General features: G+C 45.0%; 3 protein-coding genes across 3 annotated transcripts; 1 reads left to right on the top strand and 2 right to left on the bottom strand.

The window, feature by feature from the left end:
• Nucleotides 1-48: 48 nt before the first annotated feature.
• On the top strand, nucleotides 49-6,022 carry MYCFIDRAFT_206894 (uncharacterized protein; the record flags this gene model as incomplete). The annotated part of the gene is made up of 20 exons (XM_007925664.1): nucleotides 49-83; nucleotides 114-413; nucleotides 440-452; nucleotides 488-645; nucleotides 673-688; nucleotides 729-857; nucleotides 895-967; nucleotides 4,136-4,158; nucleotides 4,213-4,297; nucleotides 4,324-4,329; nucleotides 4,358-4,707; nucleotides 4,737-4,778; nucleotides 4,828-4,870; nucleotides 4,909-4,989; nucleotides 5,021-5,319; nucleotides 5,348-5,462; nucleotides 5,492-5,596; nucleotides 5,631-5,712; nucleotides 5,745-5,780; nucleotides 5,814-6,022. 20 exons carry the CDS (start codon nucleotides 49-51, stop codon nucleotides 5,851-5,853), a joined length of 2,031 nt encoding a protein of 676 aa, XP_007923855.1. The 3' UTR covers nucleotides 5,854-6,022.
• Nucleotides 5,380-8,216, bottom strand: MYCFIDRAFT_49534 (uncharacterized protein). Its single transcript, XM_007924356.1, has 5 exons — nucleotides 7,881-8,216; nucleotides 6,478-7,826; nucleotides 6,316-6,427; nucleotides 6,140-6,266; nucleotides 5,380-6,037 (listed from the first exon to the last, which is right to left on the bottom strand). Exons 1-5 carry the CDS (start codon nucleotides 8,027-8,029, stop codon nucleotides 5,936-5,938), a joined length of 1,839 nt encoding a protein of 612 aa, XP_007922547.1. The 5' UTR covers nucleotides 8,030-8,216; the 3' UTR covers nucleotides 5,380-5,935.
• Nucleotides 8,217-8,543: 327 nt separating this feature from the next.
• Nucleotides 8,544-10,792, bottom strand: MYCFIDRAFT_71626 (uncharacterized protein). Its single transcript, XM_007924531.1, has 5 exons — nucleotides 10,417-10,792; nucleotides 9,717-9,793; nucleotides 9,559-9,660; nucleotides 8,800-9,510; nucleotides 8,544-8,749 (listed from the first exon to the last, which is right to left on the bottom strand). Exons 1-5 carry the CDS (start codon nucleotides 10,420-10,422, stop codon nucleotides 8,635-8,637), a joined length of 1,011 nt encoding a protein of 336 aa, XP_007922722.1. The 5' UTR covers nucleotides 10,423-10,792; the 3' UTR covers nucleotides 8,544-8,634.
• Between the last annotated feature and the right edge of the window lie 9,185 nt (nucleotides 10,793-19,977).

The following is a 19,977-nucleotide window of genomic DNA, read 5'->3' as shown; positions in this document are numbered from 1 at the left end:
GAAGGCTCTCTGGGAGAGCAAGCAACAAGCAACGGCAAGTGTCAGACGATGAGTAGGGCAGTGTGCAGGCAATGGCAAGCTCCGTGTCCGACGGCAGCGGCAGTGCAGTGCAGCAGTGCGATGCAGTCCACGGCTTGTCCAGTGCGCAGGAGTTCCAAGGGCCGGAAAGCAGAGCGAGCAGGTGCAATGCTGGCTGGGCTGGGCTGGGCTGGCTGGCTGGGGCAGGCAAGGCAAGGCAAGGCAGCTTCAGGCGGATTGCGGACTGAGCCACGCAGCTTAGTGGGAGTTGGGAGGGATGGATTCAGTCGGGATCGGTATCGGTCAGGCAGCAGCAACGGCAGCGGCAGCGGTCAGGCATCAGTTTCTCACTGCAGCATAGGCGCAGAGCCACAAGAACTGGCGGGTCGGGACGGGTGACGGCGACGAATGCAACTGATAGTGATACAGGCACTGTACATACAGTAGAATAATGTTGCTGACTGATGAGACCGCGAACGAAGCGCGGCGCGGCACGGCACGGCACGGCGGCGAAACAACCTGGACCAACATGAACTCCAGCAAGTATTGTAGTATACACGCATGGATACACATCGGGTATGCCCGAATGCCAGGATATCCGAGCAATATGAAGCAGCTTAGCGGGATGTAGGCGGGATATCAATATACAACGAGCTCGCCTCAAAGGGTCGTGTATATAGTGTATTACAGAGCGTGTACACCATCCACAGGTTGGTGGACCACATCACTACCAGCAAGCACGAAAGCAAGCACTACTGCCGCTGCGCAAATTGGCCGACAACGCAGCTGGCACAAACGAGGACGAGGGCGGTGGCGCTGGAAAGAAATGCTGGAGCTGTGTGAACCGTGAACGTACGATGGCACTTCCGCTGGTAGGATGGAGTCCGCCAAGGCATCCCACGCTTGGCGGCAACAATCAGCCTCACATCTAGGCTTAGTAGTCACTACGGTGGGTAGGCTGGTGCGTTCCCGATTGCCTATCTTCGCACTTTGATCTCCCGCGCGCCCTCTATCGAAATTAGAAGTAATCCCTTAGCCACTTCCCCGAGCCCTAGCTAGCTGCCCGAGCCCTAGTAGATATAGACCTAGTACTAATATAGAATCGCCTTGTCGTCGATTACGTACTATTTCTACCTGTTTTTAGATATAGCTGTTCTTAGTTAGTGTTATTAACAGTCGCGCCTAGGTACGCGCACTAAATATCGCATTTCTATTATTTCTATTAGAATACGTATTTCTATTATCTTTCTTAATATAATAGCTTAATCTCTATCGTATAAGGCCTATATAGACGATTTCCTCGCTAAAAACGATATCGGCGGCGCGGCGGAGGTAGTAGAAGGGGAGGTAGTAGATATTAAGTTATAGGAAGAAGTCGAATTAGTCTTAGAAACGTGTATTCGAGGGCGTAGTCGCTTACTTAACCTGCCTCGAGAGCGTATATCTCTACCTAAATATCGATTAGTATTGCCGCGCCCTTAGAAATACGAGTTTGTCGTTAAACCGCTAGAAGAAGCGACCTTACCGCCGCGAGGTCTAATACCGCGCGAGTCGACGTTCCCTTTAAAACGCGCCCTCGAGTAGTATATCTACAAATTTAGTATATCGAAGGGGTACGAGTTTAAGGAGTAGAAGCCTAAGAAGAACAAGAATAGCATTAAATATCGCTATTTGTATATATATAGCTGCTTTAGTCTACTAGATAAGCGGACCTAGAATATAACTAATAAGACGTAGAAGAAGACAAAGAAGATAGACTATAAGTTCTACTTCTACGCTATTACTATCTACCCTCTCGAGCTAGAAGGCGAGTAGCAGATCCGCTATTCTACTAAGGAAGGATACTGCTGCTATAACTATTAAAAGGACGATATTATAGCGCTTACTACCCTTCGGAAGCGCTCGAGAACGGCTAAATTCCTCGAGCAATTAGAACGGCTATAGTAAGCTCGTATACTAACGTCGAAGATAATAGCCTATTTCCGCTACCGTAGAGTAATCTTAAAGCCTTATAATATATATAATATTGCCTAGAACCGGACTCTTAATTAGCGCCGCGAGGCTAACTAGGCTTAACGTATAGTTAACTTGCTAGATAGTAATAGTATCTTCTACGATATCTACCCTTCTAAGGACGGCTTAATTTAGTTAATAGTAGCTCTATATCTAACCTCGCTCGAAGCCTTTAAGGAGACGCCGTACTAGCTAATTCTCGACACTATATATTCTACTAATTTGTATAACCTCGAGCTACTAGATATAGTCGCCGCTAGACCGATAAACGACACTATTAAGCTCGGTATTAGCCTTATCCGTCCGAAGCTAGACTAAGCTAACTTCGTCTAGTTATTACGGTCTATTCGAAAGGGCCTCGAAGAAGCCGACTATGCTATACTAATTGTAATAGCAACTAATCGAGAAGAAGCCTTAATGCTAGCTATTAATATAGTGTTTCCGGAAGCTACGAACATCGTCTGCGAGTAGCATTTAAACTAGGATATACTTACTCGAGTAAGGAAGGAGAGAGGCGACTTTATATAGATTAAGGCCGACGGTTGCTAGATAGACAGTCTATCTACTAATAAGTTTATAAAGCTGTTTACTTATACTATATATAGTAAGACCGAAGAAGAATTTAATAGCAACGCTGCAAAGCTAGATAACGTCTATCCTATATTTAAGGCCTATCTCTATAAGAACTAGTAGCACTATAAGACGAGAATAGTTAACTTCTAGACTAACTAAGTGCTTTACTTCGGCTGTAAGACAACCTTACGAGTCGAGTCCTGCTATAGACGTATTAAGCTCTAGCTTAACTATAGCAGCCGATACGATATCTTTACGCTCTTCGAGTCGCTTCTTAATTAGTAGTAAGAAGGTTACGACCGCCGCTATACCGCTATAGCGGACAACCTAAAGAGGTATAGTAAACTACTAACTAGACCCTTCTACGCTAGTATCTCTCGAGTTATTAGTAATTACTACCTTCTCGAAGTAGCTAAGCTATATAGACGTGCTATCGCCCTTCTAAGAACTACGACTAACGATAATAGCAACGAGATTAAGTATTTAGCCTTCTCGTATAGCTATATACAGTACCGCTGCAACGACTACTTAACTAAAACCTATAGTTATCCGTACCTCTACGAGATTATAAAGATAGTTAAGACAGAAGGAAGCTATATAGTACTATTGCCTTGTTACTTCTACGAGTACTAGTTAGTCGACTTTAGTAAACGACCGCTACGCCTACGAGAGCCGAAGGTTGTATTTAGCAACCGTAAACCTATAACTAGCGGAGCTACTTTGTATAGTACTAAGCGTATAGCAACGGCTCGAGAATTAGACGATTTAAATACTATAGCGGTCGCTAAGAAGCAGAAGACAGTAATAGTAAGGACCGTAGACTTTATATTAGAGCTAGGCGTATCTCTTACTTAATTAAGGACTACTATTGCTTACTGTAAGTGCGTTAAGAGCCAATGCCGTACTTAGTTATGCCCTTACTAGAAGGCTAACCGTACCTATAGACCTGCCTATTACTCTATAGGCTTCGACTATTATAATCTATAGTAAGAAGCACTTCTAGTTAAACTATAACCTCCTTCTAAGCTAGACCTTCTACGGTAAGAGGTTAATAACCTTCGAGCGCGTAAAGAACAGCGCACTTAGTAACAGATTAACTATAGCCGACAGCAGGCGGCATTGTTTAAATAGCAATAGCGATAGCAATAGCAATAATATTAGTATTTACTAACATAGCTAGTACGGTAGGTACTACTGCACTATAGCGTTCTATAGTAACAACACTAACAGTATTATATATAGCAGCAATATCGACAGCAACAATACTACTAACACTACTAGTACTAAATATAATAGCAATAGCAATCTAGCTAGTAGCTAAGAGACTAGTATAAGCTAGTATATATAGCCTCGCGTAGTTACAAGGCCGTAGGCCGCAACCCGCTTAGAAACGAGTAGATAGAACTATTACTACTACTATAACTATTAACAACACCTCGAATTTTGCTATACTACTGTTTTGCTAACAATCTTTAGCTTTATAGTTAATAGCAGTATAGTTGCCCGGTCGGCAGTAGCCGCAGGGATCCAGAAATCGCTTCTACACGCGATTTTGTAAGGAACAGCTGATTTCGTAATCCTATAATCTACTGGGGCTCGGGCAGCTAGCTGGGGCTCGGGGAAGTGGCCAAGGAAGTAATCCTGTCTGGCACCGCGGACCTACTGGCAACTGCGCCTTGGCGTGACCAAGTCAGTGCACTCGGCCATTGTCTCATCCAGTCCAAAGTGGAAAAGGCAAACCCGACATCACAAGGACCTAGCGTTTCAAACATCCTCACACAACAGACCCTGGTCAGTGGTCACCGCCACATCGCTGTGAATCATCCGCACATGAATAATATGATGCCCGGCCGGCCCGCCCGACCCAATCTGTCGTTGAGATTTGAGCATCCACTGCCGCGGTTCTTGCTCCAAGGGCTTAGGGAAATGCTTCTGTATGATAATGTCCTTCCACTATCATCGAACAAATTCGCCCTTACCACCAACATCGCCGTCTACGAGCAAGTAAGGAGTAGCGCTCACCTCCAACACGATCCTCTCGTCCTTCCCAGACAACAAAATCCCGGTCGACTTCGCATCTGCCGCATAAGCAGAAAGCGGCTAGTGCGCATCTGAAATCCGCCAATAGCAAGGCGCAGCATGCACCTGGCAGTCCTTTCCAGCTCACAAAAGAAGTACACTTTCTTCTTTCCCGACAAGGAAAATTGATTCCTGCTCGGCTAGTGGCGTACCGAGACAATAATCAACGCTTCTTTGAAAAAGACACGTGCAGTCTAAGCGAGACCATTGCAGCCGGCCGGCCAGCCCAAGCCGTTCTTCACCGGTCAGGTGGGACCATTGATGATGATCATGTCTTGCAGCGGGCGCTCCAGAACAATGCCCAACGTGCAAGTTAGAACATGTCACGCGAGGCGAGTTCTGTACAACGCATCGTTGCATCATGATCGTTCACCTCCTGCAGGAATAATACACGTCCATAGCAAGCAAGCTTTGGAAGGAACTGTTGGTCTGATCTATCAAGCTCTCGCCAGGCATGCTTGGATGAGCGACAAGAAAATGCGGTCAAAAGTTGAGAGGCTTTGTGGAGTTCAGAAGGAACACTGGACGCCTTGCGCCATCCATGCCTCTGCACTGCCGCATTTCCAACAACTTCCGGCAATAATGGCTTCTAGAATAATTCGAACCAGTTTTCGTACAAGACCACGTATGGCTTATGTCATCGACATCTGCCATGATGAAACAGCCATTGTGCGTTGATTTTAATACGAGGTCCGTGAACCTCAAGAAACATATGTCATTTAGCAGCTACATAAGCTCAAGGTGTAAGAGAGTGAAGCTACAGCCTCCCTCCACATCTCGTCTAGCATCCGCAATCAATATAGAACAGCCGCTGCTCACGTACCGTTCGTCCTCTTCATCCGCCTTCCTCGCCGAATGAAGTTCAAGATCACCCAATTTCTCTTCCCGGTCTTTTTCTTGTTTTTCCCCCTCGGTGGATCGCCTGTATTCCATGAATCGCATTTGAGGTACCTACCTACCTCGCTCGGCATCTTCTTCATTTGCTTTCGGATTTTGGGAAGAGATGTTGGTGGCCGGTATATCGGCGATGTGGCGCGCGTGTGAATCGAATCGGATCGAAGCTTTTCAAGGCATATCGCGCCACACGTCGGTCGATCGTGGTCGTCCGCGTAATAGCTCGATTCGACCAGTGCATCTGCTATAATTGCATCCTGCGTCACCGAAAACTGATATTGATGTTAGGTTTTACAAGTACGGGCTGTCGCCCGAGCCAAAATTTCTTGATGGGATAATGGATTATAGCAATGACTGCTCAGCCGGCTGAGCCATTCGGCGTAGCAGACCCATTTGCTTTGGCGGCGGTCATGCCTGGGACGTTGCCAGACTGTCGGCGCTTAGCAGGGTCCAGATTCTCCTGTATCACAAAAGTCAGCGATTTGTGCAGTCCGGAACGATGAACGAAATGCCAGATAGTCGATGGTCGCAGTAGCTCCCTCCCGGCATCTTCCATACTCACGTCCAGGCCAGTATTGGTAAAGCTTCGCTTCTTGTCGTTCTCGGCAGCTGTATCTGTCTTCTTCGGCTTCTTTTTCTTGACTGGTCGCTTCTCGCCTTCCGTGAAGAGGTCATCAGGTAGTTGGTAGCTGCTACACGTTAGCATGTGCAGCATCTCTCAGAGGAAATATCACGTACTCGCGAACGTGCTTGATCTGTACCGAGTGCATTTTACTGTCATAGCCATCCCAATCTATCACTTGTCGTTTGAAGTCCTGAATCGGCCAGGAGATGTCGAGATTCTTCGCGCCTGCGATCACAGTCAGCCTAGCGGAGGTGTTAGTAGAGACGGCAGCGGACCTTTGATCAGCTCTATTCCGAGGTAGAAGGTTGTCGTCCAGATCTCGGTGATGTTGTCCTTCTTCTCGATGGTCGTTCCATCAGCAGCTGCGTTTGCGAGCGTAGATCCATCGTCCTCCTCATGCGCTGCAACTTGTGCCTTGACCTCTGCGGATTGGTCAGCAGTTTTGGACTCGCCGACCTGACACTCAAGGCCTCCCGCTAGAGTCTTCTCGATGTCGGCCTCGCTCTTGCACTCATGTCGGCGTGCGATACCCTTGTTAAAAGGCTGAACCAGCTTCACGCTGTCTGCATCAGATTGCTCGATGCCCGCCAACAAACGTTTGACCCTCGACTGTACCAGGCCAGACCAGGCTTGCTGTGCATCTTTCGTCCGAGCAGCTGTAATGATGCAGATGTAATGTTGATAGGCATCGCTGAAAAAAGTGTGCTTGGCGAACAAGTCCTTCCACGGTCGCTTTCCCTCGTAAATTTCATTCATGATTTTCTCCCCACGATCGGATTCCTTCTTCAGCACAGCCATTGTAGATGGCGTGATCGTATGCGTGGAATTCATGCACGGGTATGCGGGGGTAATGACTGGCATCAAATGGCGTTTGTCTCCAGGATTGGTGGTTGGGTCCCACTCAGTCTTTCCCAGCGGACCCTTCTCTCTTGCCTGTAAGTAGATTGGTGAAGGCCACGCCCAAGTATGAAGCAGCCAGAAGAACTTTTGGACGATCTTGGGGGCGGCGGCGTTTGGGTACAGCTGGCAAACTCGTGCCACTATCATGCCATATGCAACTCCACCTGGGTAGCAAGCAATCGCGCCGTACACTGCCCTCTTTTGTGCCCACAGCTTCACGGCTCGCAATGCGATGCGGAAAATACGAGTTTGCGGTACGAGTGTCAAGATACGGTCGGTCACTCGAGTGCCGTTGACACACTTCAGATCCGTGTCGTCCAATCCACGAAGCAAATTCGTGTCGCCCAGATCCAGGTTGGTCGGGATAGAGTCGCGCTGTAAATTGGCAAAGATCAGGTCAATATCGACCCCCATGAGCTTCGTCTTGATGATGGGCACAGCCGCCGCAGCAACCACCACCATTTCTGTGATCTCCTCCGGCTTGAATGTAGCGCGAATCATGCCCGGCATGCGCTCAAAGAAGTCGTCACGAGAGACATGCTTCGGCGCGACCATGAGAGAATCGATATCAGATCCCGGCCCGTAGACGCCGAGGCGATAACTGCCGTATGTGAAGATCTTCCCACCCGCCTCTTTTAGTAGTTCGGGACTCATGCCTTTCTTCTTCCCCACATCCTGGACCAGCTTTTGCAGCAGCTTCTGTAGTTTCTGCAACACAGAGTTCCTGTCAAGCGTGAGGTTTCATTCTGACGAGAATCGGAATGTACAATTGACCTACCTCTTTGCAGTCTCCTCCGGCGACTCGAAGTTGTTCTGTGCTTTCAATTCAGTCAAGAGTGTTTCGCCGAGCTCTGTGTCTTGCCTAGAGGGCGGCGCAGTCGACAGCGGCGACGAGACTCCAAACTGCGCTCCATTGGACTCGGACATGTTGCTAACGCGTTAGAGATGTTGGAAGGACGGAGAGGTGGTCGAGTGTCGCGCTCCTCGTGCTTCATCGGGGGGCCAACTCGGGGGTAGAGGTGGTGCGGGCAGCGGAGGGCGCGCGCGAATCCCAGTGTCGCGTTAGGATATCAATGCGACGCCCTTTACCTGCCCGGAGGATGCAGAGAATGGGCTCACCGACGACAATGTTATTTTGCAGATGGCAGGCGCAGAAACGGTTTTGAATCGCCGCGTTGAGCTCGCGGCCGCTAGTGCACTTCTGCCGCTTCGGGCCGAGCTCCGATCGCGTGGGTGAAGCACAGACTGGCGATCACATCAACAACCATCCCGTCACCATGAGGGCAATACGCACGGCACGTGGAGTCTGCCTCGAGAGGAGAGGAGAGGACGCATACTCACAGGACCCGAGATGCAGCATGATATGCCGACACCTGAAGTTCGGTTCAAAATGCTCATCATCTTGGACATGGCTCCAATGGAGTCAGATGAAAGACTGATTCGAACGACAGAAAGCGTTTTCTTTCGTGCTTATGTACACGTGCTTTGCGTATCGATACACGCATCCTCAGCTGAGCTACAAGTACAGTTCATCACAACTTGAACATCTTTTGCAAAGCATCATTCAAGATGCTGACATTGTAATCGATCAACACTCTTTTATCCGCCGTGCTACCTTGTCCCATCACACATATCAGTGAAAGGTATCTGCAAAGCCTCGTTAGCAGGAGTACAGAGCTACGGACTGCTTCACTTACTCGTTGATTTCTCTGGCGTAGATATAAGTGTTGCCGCTCTTGTCATAGGTGATCAAGCTCTCGCTCGGCGCGCTTCCATGACCATCATCACTGTTCGCTGTCGATTCTCCGTCACGGCTCTTTGGCTCCCAGCCGTATATCTGCTTGATGTCGACAATTACATCGACATAGTCAGAGCAGACTTCATAGTCTTTCAGAAAGGTGGGGCTAGCATCGGTCGCAAGGTAGATCTTGCTTGTCGTATCAAACAGGTATGCCTTTTGAATTCGACAGCTTGCGCAAAGCTTGTTAAGCAAAGCTTCCATGGCAGGCAATTGCGGAAGCAGCTTTTGCACAACCTTACTCATGGCCTCATAGATTGAATGATCGAAGATGCTGGTCTGGTAGAATGCCACTCCTCGTCCAGCATAGCCGGCATCTGACAACTCGTCCTGGACTCGTTGTCGTACATCTCGATAAGTGTCGTATTTGTACTCTTCGGACAGCCCATCGATCTTGTGGATGAAGACTTCGAAGTTGATGCGGGGATAATGGTCTAAGAGGAAGGTGGCCGTCTGTATCAGATGGCTGATACTGTTGAAATACTCATCTTGAATATCGATTACCCACACCACAGCGCCGACTGAGCCAAACACTGCCTCACGATCGAAATCGGGCGATACATAAGAGATGTTAGTTGGTAGCTCCGAGCTTTCCAGCCTCATGAATGAACTACAGCAAGGTCAGCACCATCATGCATGCACCGGCACACGAACGTACTCCATTGCAGCCGATTCAATCTTGCTTGTCGGCTCTAGAAAGAGCGTGTCGGCAGGAGATAGCTTTTCGAACAAGACTTTCTGAATTGAGGACTTCCCACTCCTTGAAACCGCCGGTCAACCATTGCGTAATCGTAATGAGGCAGCCAATCGACCAACCTTCTCATGCCCATGAAAAGAACCTTAGGGTTGCCTTTCCGTCGAGTGTGGCCATATCTAGTAACCGCGTCCAGGCTCTGCCGTGGATACACATCATCAGCATAGTCTTGCTGAATGGCGTCTCGTTGTGTCAGATTATCATTCTGCCTAGGCGACGTGCTCTGCGATGAGACATTCGAAGCCGCCGTTGATGCAGTTGAGCTTGTCGCATAGCTCGACTGATGGAAAGAAAGTTCAAATGGATTCGGTTTGTTGCTAGGCACGGGTGTGGGCTGCGGACTGAGAATGTTGTGAGAGAAGAGTGTGCGCATGACGAGAACTGTAGAAGTAACACGTCAGAATTGGCCCAAACCTGATCAGAAGAGTGTCCTTTTGCAGATTGCGAGATGGTTTTTGCAAATGATTGTGGTATAAGGTAGCTTTTTTGCTGCCCCATGTTTATGATCATGATTTGAGACGGTGAACATGAATCGTATCACCGTCTTGTGGAAACGAAGTTTGAGGGACTTACACAGTGTTGACGGAGGTAGGCAGCCGCACAAGATCCGTCTGATAGATCACATCTCAGTGTGTAATGGCCGGACCCGCGCTTGGAGTGTGTTACGAAAGGTAAGGGTCATTTTCGCGATGCAGCATTGGAGACCACGATGCCAGCAAGGACGACGCTTCCTTTTTGAACAGACGAACGGGATAGCCTCACCTCCATGATCGCAAGCTCAAGTCACATACCGCCACGGCTACTTCTGATATCAGGGCTCCTCCTTGCTGCCGGCAGCGGCTGATCGGCCCAGCAAGCTAACCATTCACCGCCAGATGTTTGGGCTGCAAGATTCGCCGCGGACCAGTGAGATGAAGTCGCGGTTGATGGCCACGCGATGCCGACCTGCCGGTAGTGCGAGTCAAGATGCCGGTCGCTTTTCGTGAACGGTTCTTGGGATACCACAGCGTCGAGCGCGTCTCTGTACCGAAATTGCGGGAAAGGCGTGGGTGTGCGTTATGCAACCCAGGCACTTCAGGCCGCCTCCACCGGGGATGATAACGCAGTCGGGAGCATGGGAGGGATGAGAAATCCTTGGTGTGACGCTGATATGTGAAGTCGAGTGTTCCGCGATCGTGACGATATGGAAAGCAGGGAAGTGGCTGCATTGTGTGTCATTGTCACCAGCTGCAGAGCCGATCCGGCGAGAATTTCGGCAACCTGACACCAATACTGCAGCACAATACTGCATCTCGACTACAAGGGCCATTATTGTTTCACCACACGTGATCAGGTACAATCTCGCATTATGAAGATACAAGATATGGTTTACGAGGGCGAAATCGCAATTCGCGCGGGATGCACGACTTGATGCAAAACTGTGTTGTATTCAGAAGAAGGGCTATTTACAGAAAGCCCAAAGATGAAGTGTGCACAGTTGGCCTTAGGCATCATGCACGTGATACACACACACACACACTCCAAGTCACCCCCTTATCGCGTGCATACCAAAGAAACCGCTAAAGCAAAGGGGTATTAGGTGTAGAAACAACTAGACTACTTTTAGGCTAATTAAACAAACAAATAATATATCGCCGACCTAGGACTAATACTACTCCTAGGGTATTATTAGTAAACTATCTATTTAGTACTTAGTAGCAGGCTAAGCGGCGCTCTTAATCGCAGCCTTACAATCTACTAAGTTCAACTATTAAATAAAGCGACTATGCTTAAGCTTATTAAGCGGCTTAGTAAAGCTATTAGCGATCTAGTCGTACGTACTAATTTAGGTAACCGCGATAGTACTATTAGCGATCTTCTCGCGGATATAGTAGACTCTAGCGTCTATATACTTAGTATAGCTATCGATACTCGTCGACTAAGTAATAGCGATTACTAACTAATTATCCTTATATAGCGTAATAGGCTTAATAGTGCCCTTATAACTAATTTCCTCTAACAACCGAGCTAGTATAATAGCCTCCTTCGTACTAGTAGTTAACTAAACATACTCGGCTTCTATAGACGATAGTGTAATAAGCGTCTAGCGGCTAGACTTATATAATAGAGGTCCGCTAGCAATAGTAAAGTAGAAGCCTTCTATAGAGCGACGAGTAATCGGATTATTAGCCTAGGAAGCGTTATAGTACCTAACAAAATTGAGCTCGTTATTCTATATTCCTCGGAAGTATAAGCTACGGCTAAGAGTACTAACTAGGTACTTAATAAGCTAAAGAAGCGCGGTATAGTGCTCCTTAGTCGGGTTAGAAATATATCGTAATAGTAGGCCTATAGTATAGTAAGCATTAGGTCGTATAATTATAGCTAGCTATAGTGCTTTACTAATACCTTCTTAATACTAAGTCTTAAAGGCAGCGCTAGTAGTATAGCCCTTAGGTATACGCTAAATCGATGTCTTAACGTATCGAGGTACTATTAGTATAGTAGGAGCTACTCGGCCCTATATACTATACTTCTTACTTAGCCTATTTAAATAGGCATCTTAAACAACGTAAATAGTACGCCGCTAATATTAGGACTAAAGAGGTTATACGTAATTAGTATGTAACCGGGCTCGAGTAAAGCTAGGGTCTTAATGCCTTAGGCAGGGCTTAGCGCTTAGTAATAGGCTAACTTGCCTACCTTCCTCCCTCTCCTTCTAGCTTCTTATCGAATACTACTTGTACCTACTACTACCCTATCTACCTACTAACATAACCCTTCTTATATAGTATTCGATCTACCCTTTAAGGGCAGTAGCTAGATAGTCCTTATTTCAAGCTTTTAGCGGTATAGCTACGAAAACTATCGATTTAACTATATTACGCCTAAAGAACGGGACCTACACGTACTATTCTATCGAAACAACCGTACTAATTATTAAGCAAGGCCTCCTATACGGCCTATTATACTAAGTTAAGCATACTAGGCCGATATCTACTAATTCCGCTATATCCGTACCTTAAGGGCTAACAATATATTATTAGTATCGCCCCTTATAATAGCCGGTTTATTACGAAACAACAACCGTGCTGCCGCTAGTAGCGCTAGTAACGACAACGCTAGTAGCACAGTGCCTACTAAAGTGCCTACTAAAGCACCTACTAAAGAGCCTACTGCTAGAGAGCCTGCTACTAAAGAGCCTACTACTAGGCCTACCGAAGAACCTATAGTCCTAGGTAATAATCTAGAATTGCCTATTAACGACATTCTTAGCAATATTGTTAACCGTTGATATAGCTAACTAGCCTTTAGCCCCTAGCTAGTAGCGAGACTTTAAGAAGCTACCTAAAACAGGCTCGCTGCTCTACGTTAAGAATAATAGCTAAAGGATAATCTCCTCGAGATTCGCCGCCTATAGGAAGCCCTAACAACTACTGCTAGACTAGAACTAGTAGTAGGACCTTCTATTTAAAAGAAGGATGCAAAACTTAAGGACTGCACCGTATTTAATAGCTCTAGCCGGAAGCAGTATAACGACTACATTCGTAACTGTAAGCTTAACTAGCGCAACGTACTAAGAGCGCTACTAGACGACTACTCCTTAGTCGTATACGCTATACAGTACATTAATAGCGACCCTAAGCGTATATAGGATAACTATTTTAATTCCCTTTACGACTAGACCGCTATTTAATAGCAAGACTACAAGACTATTATACTAAACACCCTTAGAAACCCTATACTAAGGCAATAACACGCCTAGGACTAGTACCTTCGAGCTAAACAAAAGACTAATCAATCGGCTCGCTTATTTAAGGCCTATTTAAAGACCCTCGAAGACGACCTCCCGACTAAAACTAATTCTATCTAGATCTCCGAAATACGCCCTAAATTGAGATAGGAATTAGTCCTTAAATTAGACCGCCGCCGTGTGTTTAAACAGGCCAATCTTATATGTATTCAATTTATAGTTAAAGTCGAAACTATAGAGCGTATAGTATAGCTATAGCAACGGTTAGAATCTAAGATACGACTACCTACCAACCGTAGTAGCCGCGGTAGAAACTAAGGAAGCACTCCCTAAACTAATACTGCTAATAATAGAAACAGTAACGACTAACGTAGAAGAGGCAGGGGCCGATACTACGGTAGAAACCCCTAGCAAGGAAGAGGGCAAGGAAGAGGTTTATTTCTATATACCCCTAATCGTTCCTCTAGTTCTAGCGCTAATCCGAGTAGATATAGCAACAATCTCCTAACTAGGTTGAAGTGCTTTAACTATAATAGCACTACTTATTTACTAGGCTAATATAATAGACCTCGAGACTAGGCCCGAGTCGACCGTACTACCGCTAAGTACTAAAAGCACCTCTTAGCAGCTAACGCTACCTCTATAGGCTAACCTTCGAAAAAAGAGTAAGCGCCGTACTAACTATTAGCCTTGTATAGCGTAAGACTATCGACATTGTGCTAGCTATTATACGTACCTATCTTATATCTAGGCACGATACTAACTATAAAGTAAAGGTTATACTAGACCCCGGAAATTTAGTTAGCGCCCTTATTAACTATCGCTTAGCTAAGCAATTAGACCTCCGACAATTGCCTAGGACTAACATGCTAGTCCTTGCTTAGTTTAATAACGCTCGGCACTTAACCTATAGGGCCTACTATATTCCTATAGTTCTAAAAGACGACCTCGGAAATAAACGCCTACTAAACTTTACTGCCTACGCAGTAGATATAAACAGCCTCCTATCCGACATTGTTATTAGCAACCCTATTCTTAAGTACTATATATAAGAAGGGTTATATTAGCAGGTAGATAGGGTAGTAGTAGGTATAGGTAGTATTCGATAGAGATCTAAGAGGAGAGGGAGGAAGGTAGGCTAGTTAGCCTAACGCTAAGCGCTAAGCCCTGCCTAAGGCACTAAGACCCTAGCTTTACTCGGCCTAATTACATACTAATTACGTATAGCCTCTTTAGCTCTAATACACGCTTCCCTTCTAAAGGCCGCGCCCTCGTAGCCTGTCTATATTCTAACCTCGATCTCTATTGCTACTAACTTAGTAGGTCTAATAAGCCGCTTAGTCCGCGCTAAATTAAACGTATAACTACCGATTATATAACTATATTAAACCTTACCTCTAATACAATATAATGTCTAACTCTAACTACGCTATCCTTATATATAATAAGGTAAAGGGATATAAGGCTATAAGAATTAAGGACTATCGACTAATTACAATACGAGCGCACCTTCCCTACTATAATAGGTAGGTATACGGGGTATTGTAGCACTGCCTCCGCTCTAAGTAATGTCGTTCCGAGTTCTTTGCGTCTACTCTAAAAGACCTAGCAATATCCGCTTCCGAGGGTTTGTCCGCTTCCGAGGGTTATTATTCTTATTGTTACGAGGGCCGTTATTTACTATCGTAGTTTTACTAGCCCTAATTAGTTAGGTTTAGTAGCCTTTAAGTGTTAATCTTATCTTATCTTTTTAAAAAACACAGTTCTCCGGTTTCTATAGGTAAAGGCTATTATAAGTATAGTAGTTAAGGTTCGCCTCGCTTAAAGGGTTAGATAGATCGAGGAGTAACCTATTGTCCGCAAGATCGACCCCGGCTAACTTAGCTCTATAGTTTTGCCCTTAGTTAGCTAGTCTATTAGTTGCTTAATCTTTTAAGCGGCTTAAAGTTTTAATTAAAGTTTTGATTAAACCTTTAATATAGCTATTCTTTTAACTTAGCCGGTAGGGTACGCTCTAGCTCGTAGTATAGGTAAGGTTGTGTCTGCAGGCGCAGCGACAATAGCAAGTAATGTTAATAATAGCGGCGCTAGTCGTCTTAGCGCTAACTTTACCTTCTTCTAGTTTCCTTCTTTAACTAATAACAACTCGGCAACACCGTTACTAACATAGCTGTGTCCTTCCTTTCTTAAACAGCAACACACTCCGTAACACTGTTACTAACATAGCCGCGCCGGCCGCGCCGATTGCCTAGGCCTCGATAGAATAAAGGAATAAGAGGAGGACTTAAGTACTAGGAGAAGGGCCTCGTAGGGCGCGTTAGTAGAGAGGTAGTTTCCTAAAAGAGCAGCGAATAGTTAACGCGTTATAGCGCGCTTGTTAACACTCGGTGCGCGTTTACTATAGTAGTATAGTCTTATTGTCCTAGTTTACCGGCCTCTAATTAGTTAGCTAATAACACCCTGGGGGTAGTATTGTCCTAGGCCTTAATAGGGACATTATAAGCTTTTAGCCTTCTTCTTGTCCTTTACGCTAGTCTAATACTTATCTAATAACTTAGTTATATCTTTAAAAGAGGCTTTATCTTCCTACGAGTCCTATTTAGGCGAATAGCCTTACTATCTTAGGAGGTACTCCTTTTTGCCTTGCCTAGTCCGGTGCTTTAGAATACGTTCTATAGACTACAGTTCTTTACTATTAGCTAGTATGTCCTCGGATTTAGTAGGTGCTTCATCCCCTTCGCGTAGGTAGTATAGCTTAAGGAGGGATACATAGAAGGTGTTATAGATAGTATAATAAGGTAGAAGCTATAACTAATAGGCCTAGGTACCCCTAGGTTCTCGGATACGGAAAGGGCTAATGTACCTTAGTGCGAGTTTAGGCCTTGTTTTGCTATTAGGCGAGGGGTGTTTGCGGATACGGAGGTTCTTCGTACTAAGTATAACTAGGTCGCCTTACTTGAAGGTTATTAGAAGGTAGTGTTTATTATAGTAGGCCTTCTAATAGGCCTAGGCCTTTGCTAGTTTGTTAGCTATCTTAGCGTGAATTTCTCGCATCTTTTAAACCCTCTTAATAGCCGCTAGTGTCTTAGGTTAACCCGCTTCCCTTTCCTTACGCTCGGCCTCGAGCGATAGGGGGTCTTATAGCATAGCAGCGTTCTAGCCTATTATAGCGAAATAAGGTAAAACCTTAGTAGATAAGTAGACACTATTGTTATATACGAATTCCGCTAGTTATAGGAGGTTAACCTAGTCGTTAGGGTTCTTATTAATGTAGCTGCGCAGGTACTGCTATAGCGTAGCATTTTGCCTCTCGGTCTAGCTATCTGTTTATAGATAGAACGCTATAGACAGGCGATGCTTAAGTCTTAGCTATAGGCATATCTTACTCTAATAGTAAGATATAAATATCGAGCCTCGGTTAGAGACTATCCCTTTAGGGGTCCCCTAATAGGTATAGAAGATGTTGTTCTATAGCGCTTCTGCTATATTAATAGTAGTCTAATCTTTCCGCGCCGGGATATATCGAGCGCCCTTAGTAAACTAGTCTATAACGACTAGGATAGCGTTAAAGATGTCTTTGCTTCCTTTTCGCTTAGCAGGGGGAAGACCTATAATAAAATCTATTATAAGCTCTACAAATAGCTTATAAGGGATTAGTAAGGAGGACAACTCGCTAAAAGGCTAATGCTTTAGTGCCTTAATACGTTAGCACACGGTATACGTATTAACGTATTCCTTTATATCCCGCTTACTATTTAGCTAGTAGTATATGCGCGATAGTAGCTCGTACGACCTCTCTATACTATAGTAACCGGCAAGCTTACTATTATAGTGTCGCTTAAGAAGTTCTTATCGGATCGAATGTTTAGCGGGGATATAGTATCTGCCTTTAAACTTTAAATAACCTTTGTTATCGATCGACTAATTATTACTCTTACTAGATCGAGTCTTTCGTCTACTTACAAGCCTATCGATACGTTTAGTAGCAAAGGCGTCCCTCTGCTAAGTACGTAACAGCTCGTCTATAAACGGTTAACTATCCCTATTTATAAGGTTATTTAATAGCACCCTCGCTATTAAACGAGGTACGTATTATATATATCTAATAGCACTAGCAGCCGGATTAACTATAGTAGTGCTATCGCTATTACTATATATTACGATATCGACTAGGGAGTTATTATAACTTCTCCTGTCTATGTCTTTAGCCCTTGCCTTAATACGCACTATTAATATAGTAAGAGCATTAATATACTTTAAGCCGTCGCGGAGTCCGGTAAGCCGCTTATCCTACGATTGCTTATTAATAATACGGGCTATAGCAATCTTATACTATAGGGTTAGAAACAATAAATTAATAGATTGCTAAGTCCCGCTATCGTAATTAGGTCGCCTCGATAGGCTATTAGTAGGGTTGCTTACGCCTAGCCGATATAATATATTAAAATCAAACCTAGCGAGATTGTTAGGACTAAAGAGTTTACACGTAATTAGCATATAACCGGGCTCGAGTAAAGCTAGGGTCTTAATGCCTTAGGCAGGGCTTGGCGCTTAGTAATAGGCTAACTTGCCTGCCTTCCTCCCTCTCCTTCTAGCTCCTTATCGAATACTACTTATACCTACTACTACCCTATCTACCTGCTGATATAACCCTTTTTATATAGTATTCGATCCACCCTTTAAGGGCAGTAGCTAGATAGTCCTTATTTCAAGCTTTTAGCGATATAGCTACGAACAAGACTAATCTAACTATATTACGCCCGAAGAATAGGACCTATACGTACTATTCTATCGAAACAACCGTACCAATCGTTAAGCAAGGCCTTCTATACGGCCTATTACACTAAGTTAATCGTACTAGACTAATATCTACTAATTCCGCTATATCCGCATCTTAGGGGCTAATAATACATTATTAGTATTACCCCCTATTATAATAGCCGGCTTATTACGAAATAATAACAACCGTACTACCGCTAGCAGCGCTAGCAATAACAACGCTAGTAGTACAGTACCTACTACTAAAGTGCCTACTAAAGCACCTACTAAAGTGCCTCCTACCGAAGAGCCTACTATAGGACCTACTAAAGAAGAACCTGCAATTCTAGGTAACGACCTAGAATTGCCTATCGACGATATTCTTAACAATATTATCAACCGTCGATATAGCTAGCTAGCCTTTAGTCCCTAACTAGTAGCGAGACTTTAAGAAGCTACCTAAAACAGGCTTACTGCCTTGCGTTAAGAACAATAGCTAAAGGATAATCTTCTCGAGATTCGCCGCCTCTAGGAATCTCTAACAACTACTACTAAGCTAACAGTAGGACCTTCTTTACTACCTATCTAAAAGAAGGATGCTAAACTCAAGGACTATATCGTATTTAATAGCTCTAGTCGGAAGCAGTATAACGACTACATTCGTAACTGTAAACTTAACTAGCGCAACGCACTAAGAGCGCTACTAGACGACTATTCCTTAGTCGTACACGCTATATAGTACATTAATAGCGACCTAAAGCGTATATAGGATAACTATTTCGACTCCCTTAATAACTAGACTGCTGTTTAGTAGCAAACCTACAAAACTATTATGCTAGACACCCTTAGAAACCCTATACTAAGGCAACAATATACTTAGGACTAGTACCTTCGAGCTAAGCAAAAGACTAACTAATCGGCCCGCTTATTCGAGGCCTATTTAAAAACCCTTAAAGACGACCTTCTATTATGGTTCGAAACGTGGTTTTTTAAGTGTGTTAATTCATGTTATATCTATCTAGCTACGGAGGAAGTATGCCTATAAGGCGGCTAGTAGCAGCCGCCTAGGTGTCCCTTCCCTCCGCCTAGGTGTCCCTTCCCTCCTAGCTTCGTAACAAAATCCCCCGGTCGCGAAATGTCCGCGACTACGTAGACTATACCTGTGATAGACTCACAATGCTATCGTATTCTCGTATAGGTATACTAACTATACTTGATAGACTAACCGTCGTCTACTATAGAGTCTCCGTCTAGGTTTTAATAACTTGCGCGTTGCGCGTCGCCTACTCGGCTATAATCGAGTAGTTTTAGGTTACTAATTCTAAGCCTTTAGCCGCTGCCTAGCGCTCTAGGAATCTAATAGCATTCTTCCTATATATAACGTATAGGGCGTTAAAGGCGGTAGCGATAAATGTACCGATACGGGCGCGGTCTTCCTCTTTTCCTAACTAGATTAATCTAGCGAGCTCGGCTATAATGTCCGTAAGGGAGTCGTAGGTGAGTCTAGTAGCCTAGTCCTATAGCAATTCCTGCATCGCCCGAATCGCGGCTTTCTCGGAATTGGCTTTAGTATTAGAGCGTTAGATCGCGTCTATCGCCTATAGTAGACGAAGGGTAGACTATTCTACGTCTTCCTTAACCGTACCGTCCGTATTCTAGAAATAGGAGAGTTCTAGTACGTAGTTAACAACGTCCTCCGTATCGGTAAGCTTTCCGTTCTATTCTTCTAAATTCTCGTTATCCTAGTCGATATTGTCTTTAGTATAGGCTACAATGTCGTCGCGAATTTCCTCGGGAAGGACGTTATAGGCTTAGAGGAATTTCTTTGCGAT

The sequence above is a fragment of the Pseudocercospora fijiensis genome (genome assembly GCF_000340215.1).
Source record: "Pseudocercospora fijiensis CIRAD86 unplaced genomic scaffold MYCFIscaffold_2, whole genome shotgun sequence".
NCBI classification, from domain to species: domain Eukaryota; kingdom Fungi; phylum Ascomycota; class Dothideomycetes; order Mycosphaerellales; family Mycosphaerellaceae; genus Pseudocercospora; species Pseudocercospora fijiensis.
Note: the sequence above shows the minus strand (reverse complement) of the source record. Positions and strands in the feature narration are given on the sequence as shown.

Bases quoted from the DNA above. Each gene is read 5' to 3' on its own strand.
- MYCFIDRAFT_49534 (XM_007924356.1), bottom strand. From the start codon at position 8,029: ATGTCCGAGTCCAATGGAGCGCAGTTTGGAGTCTCGTCGCCGCTGTCG. The intron at 7,827-7,880 runs GTAGGTCAATTG...CACGCTTGACAG, and splicing joins CCGGAGGAGACTGCAAAGAG to GAACTCTGTGTTGCAGAAAC. The intron at 6,267-6,315 runs GTACGTGATATT...AACGTGTAGCAG, and splicing joins CAGATCAAGCACGTTCGCGA to CTACCAACTACCTGATGACC.
- MYCFIDRAFT_71626 (XM_007924531.1), bottom strand. The intron at 9,511-9,558 runs GTACGTTCGTGT...ACCTTGCTGTAG, and splicing joins ATTGAATCGGCTGCAATGGA to TTCATTCATGAGGCTGGAAA. The intron at 8,750-8,799 runs GTAAGTGAAGCA...GAGGCTTTGCAG, and splicing joins TACGCCAGAGAAATCAACGA to ATACCTTTCACTGATATGTG.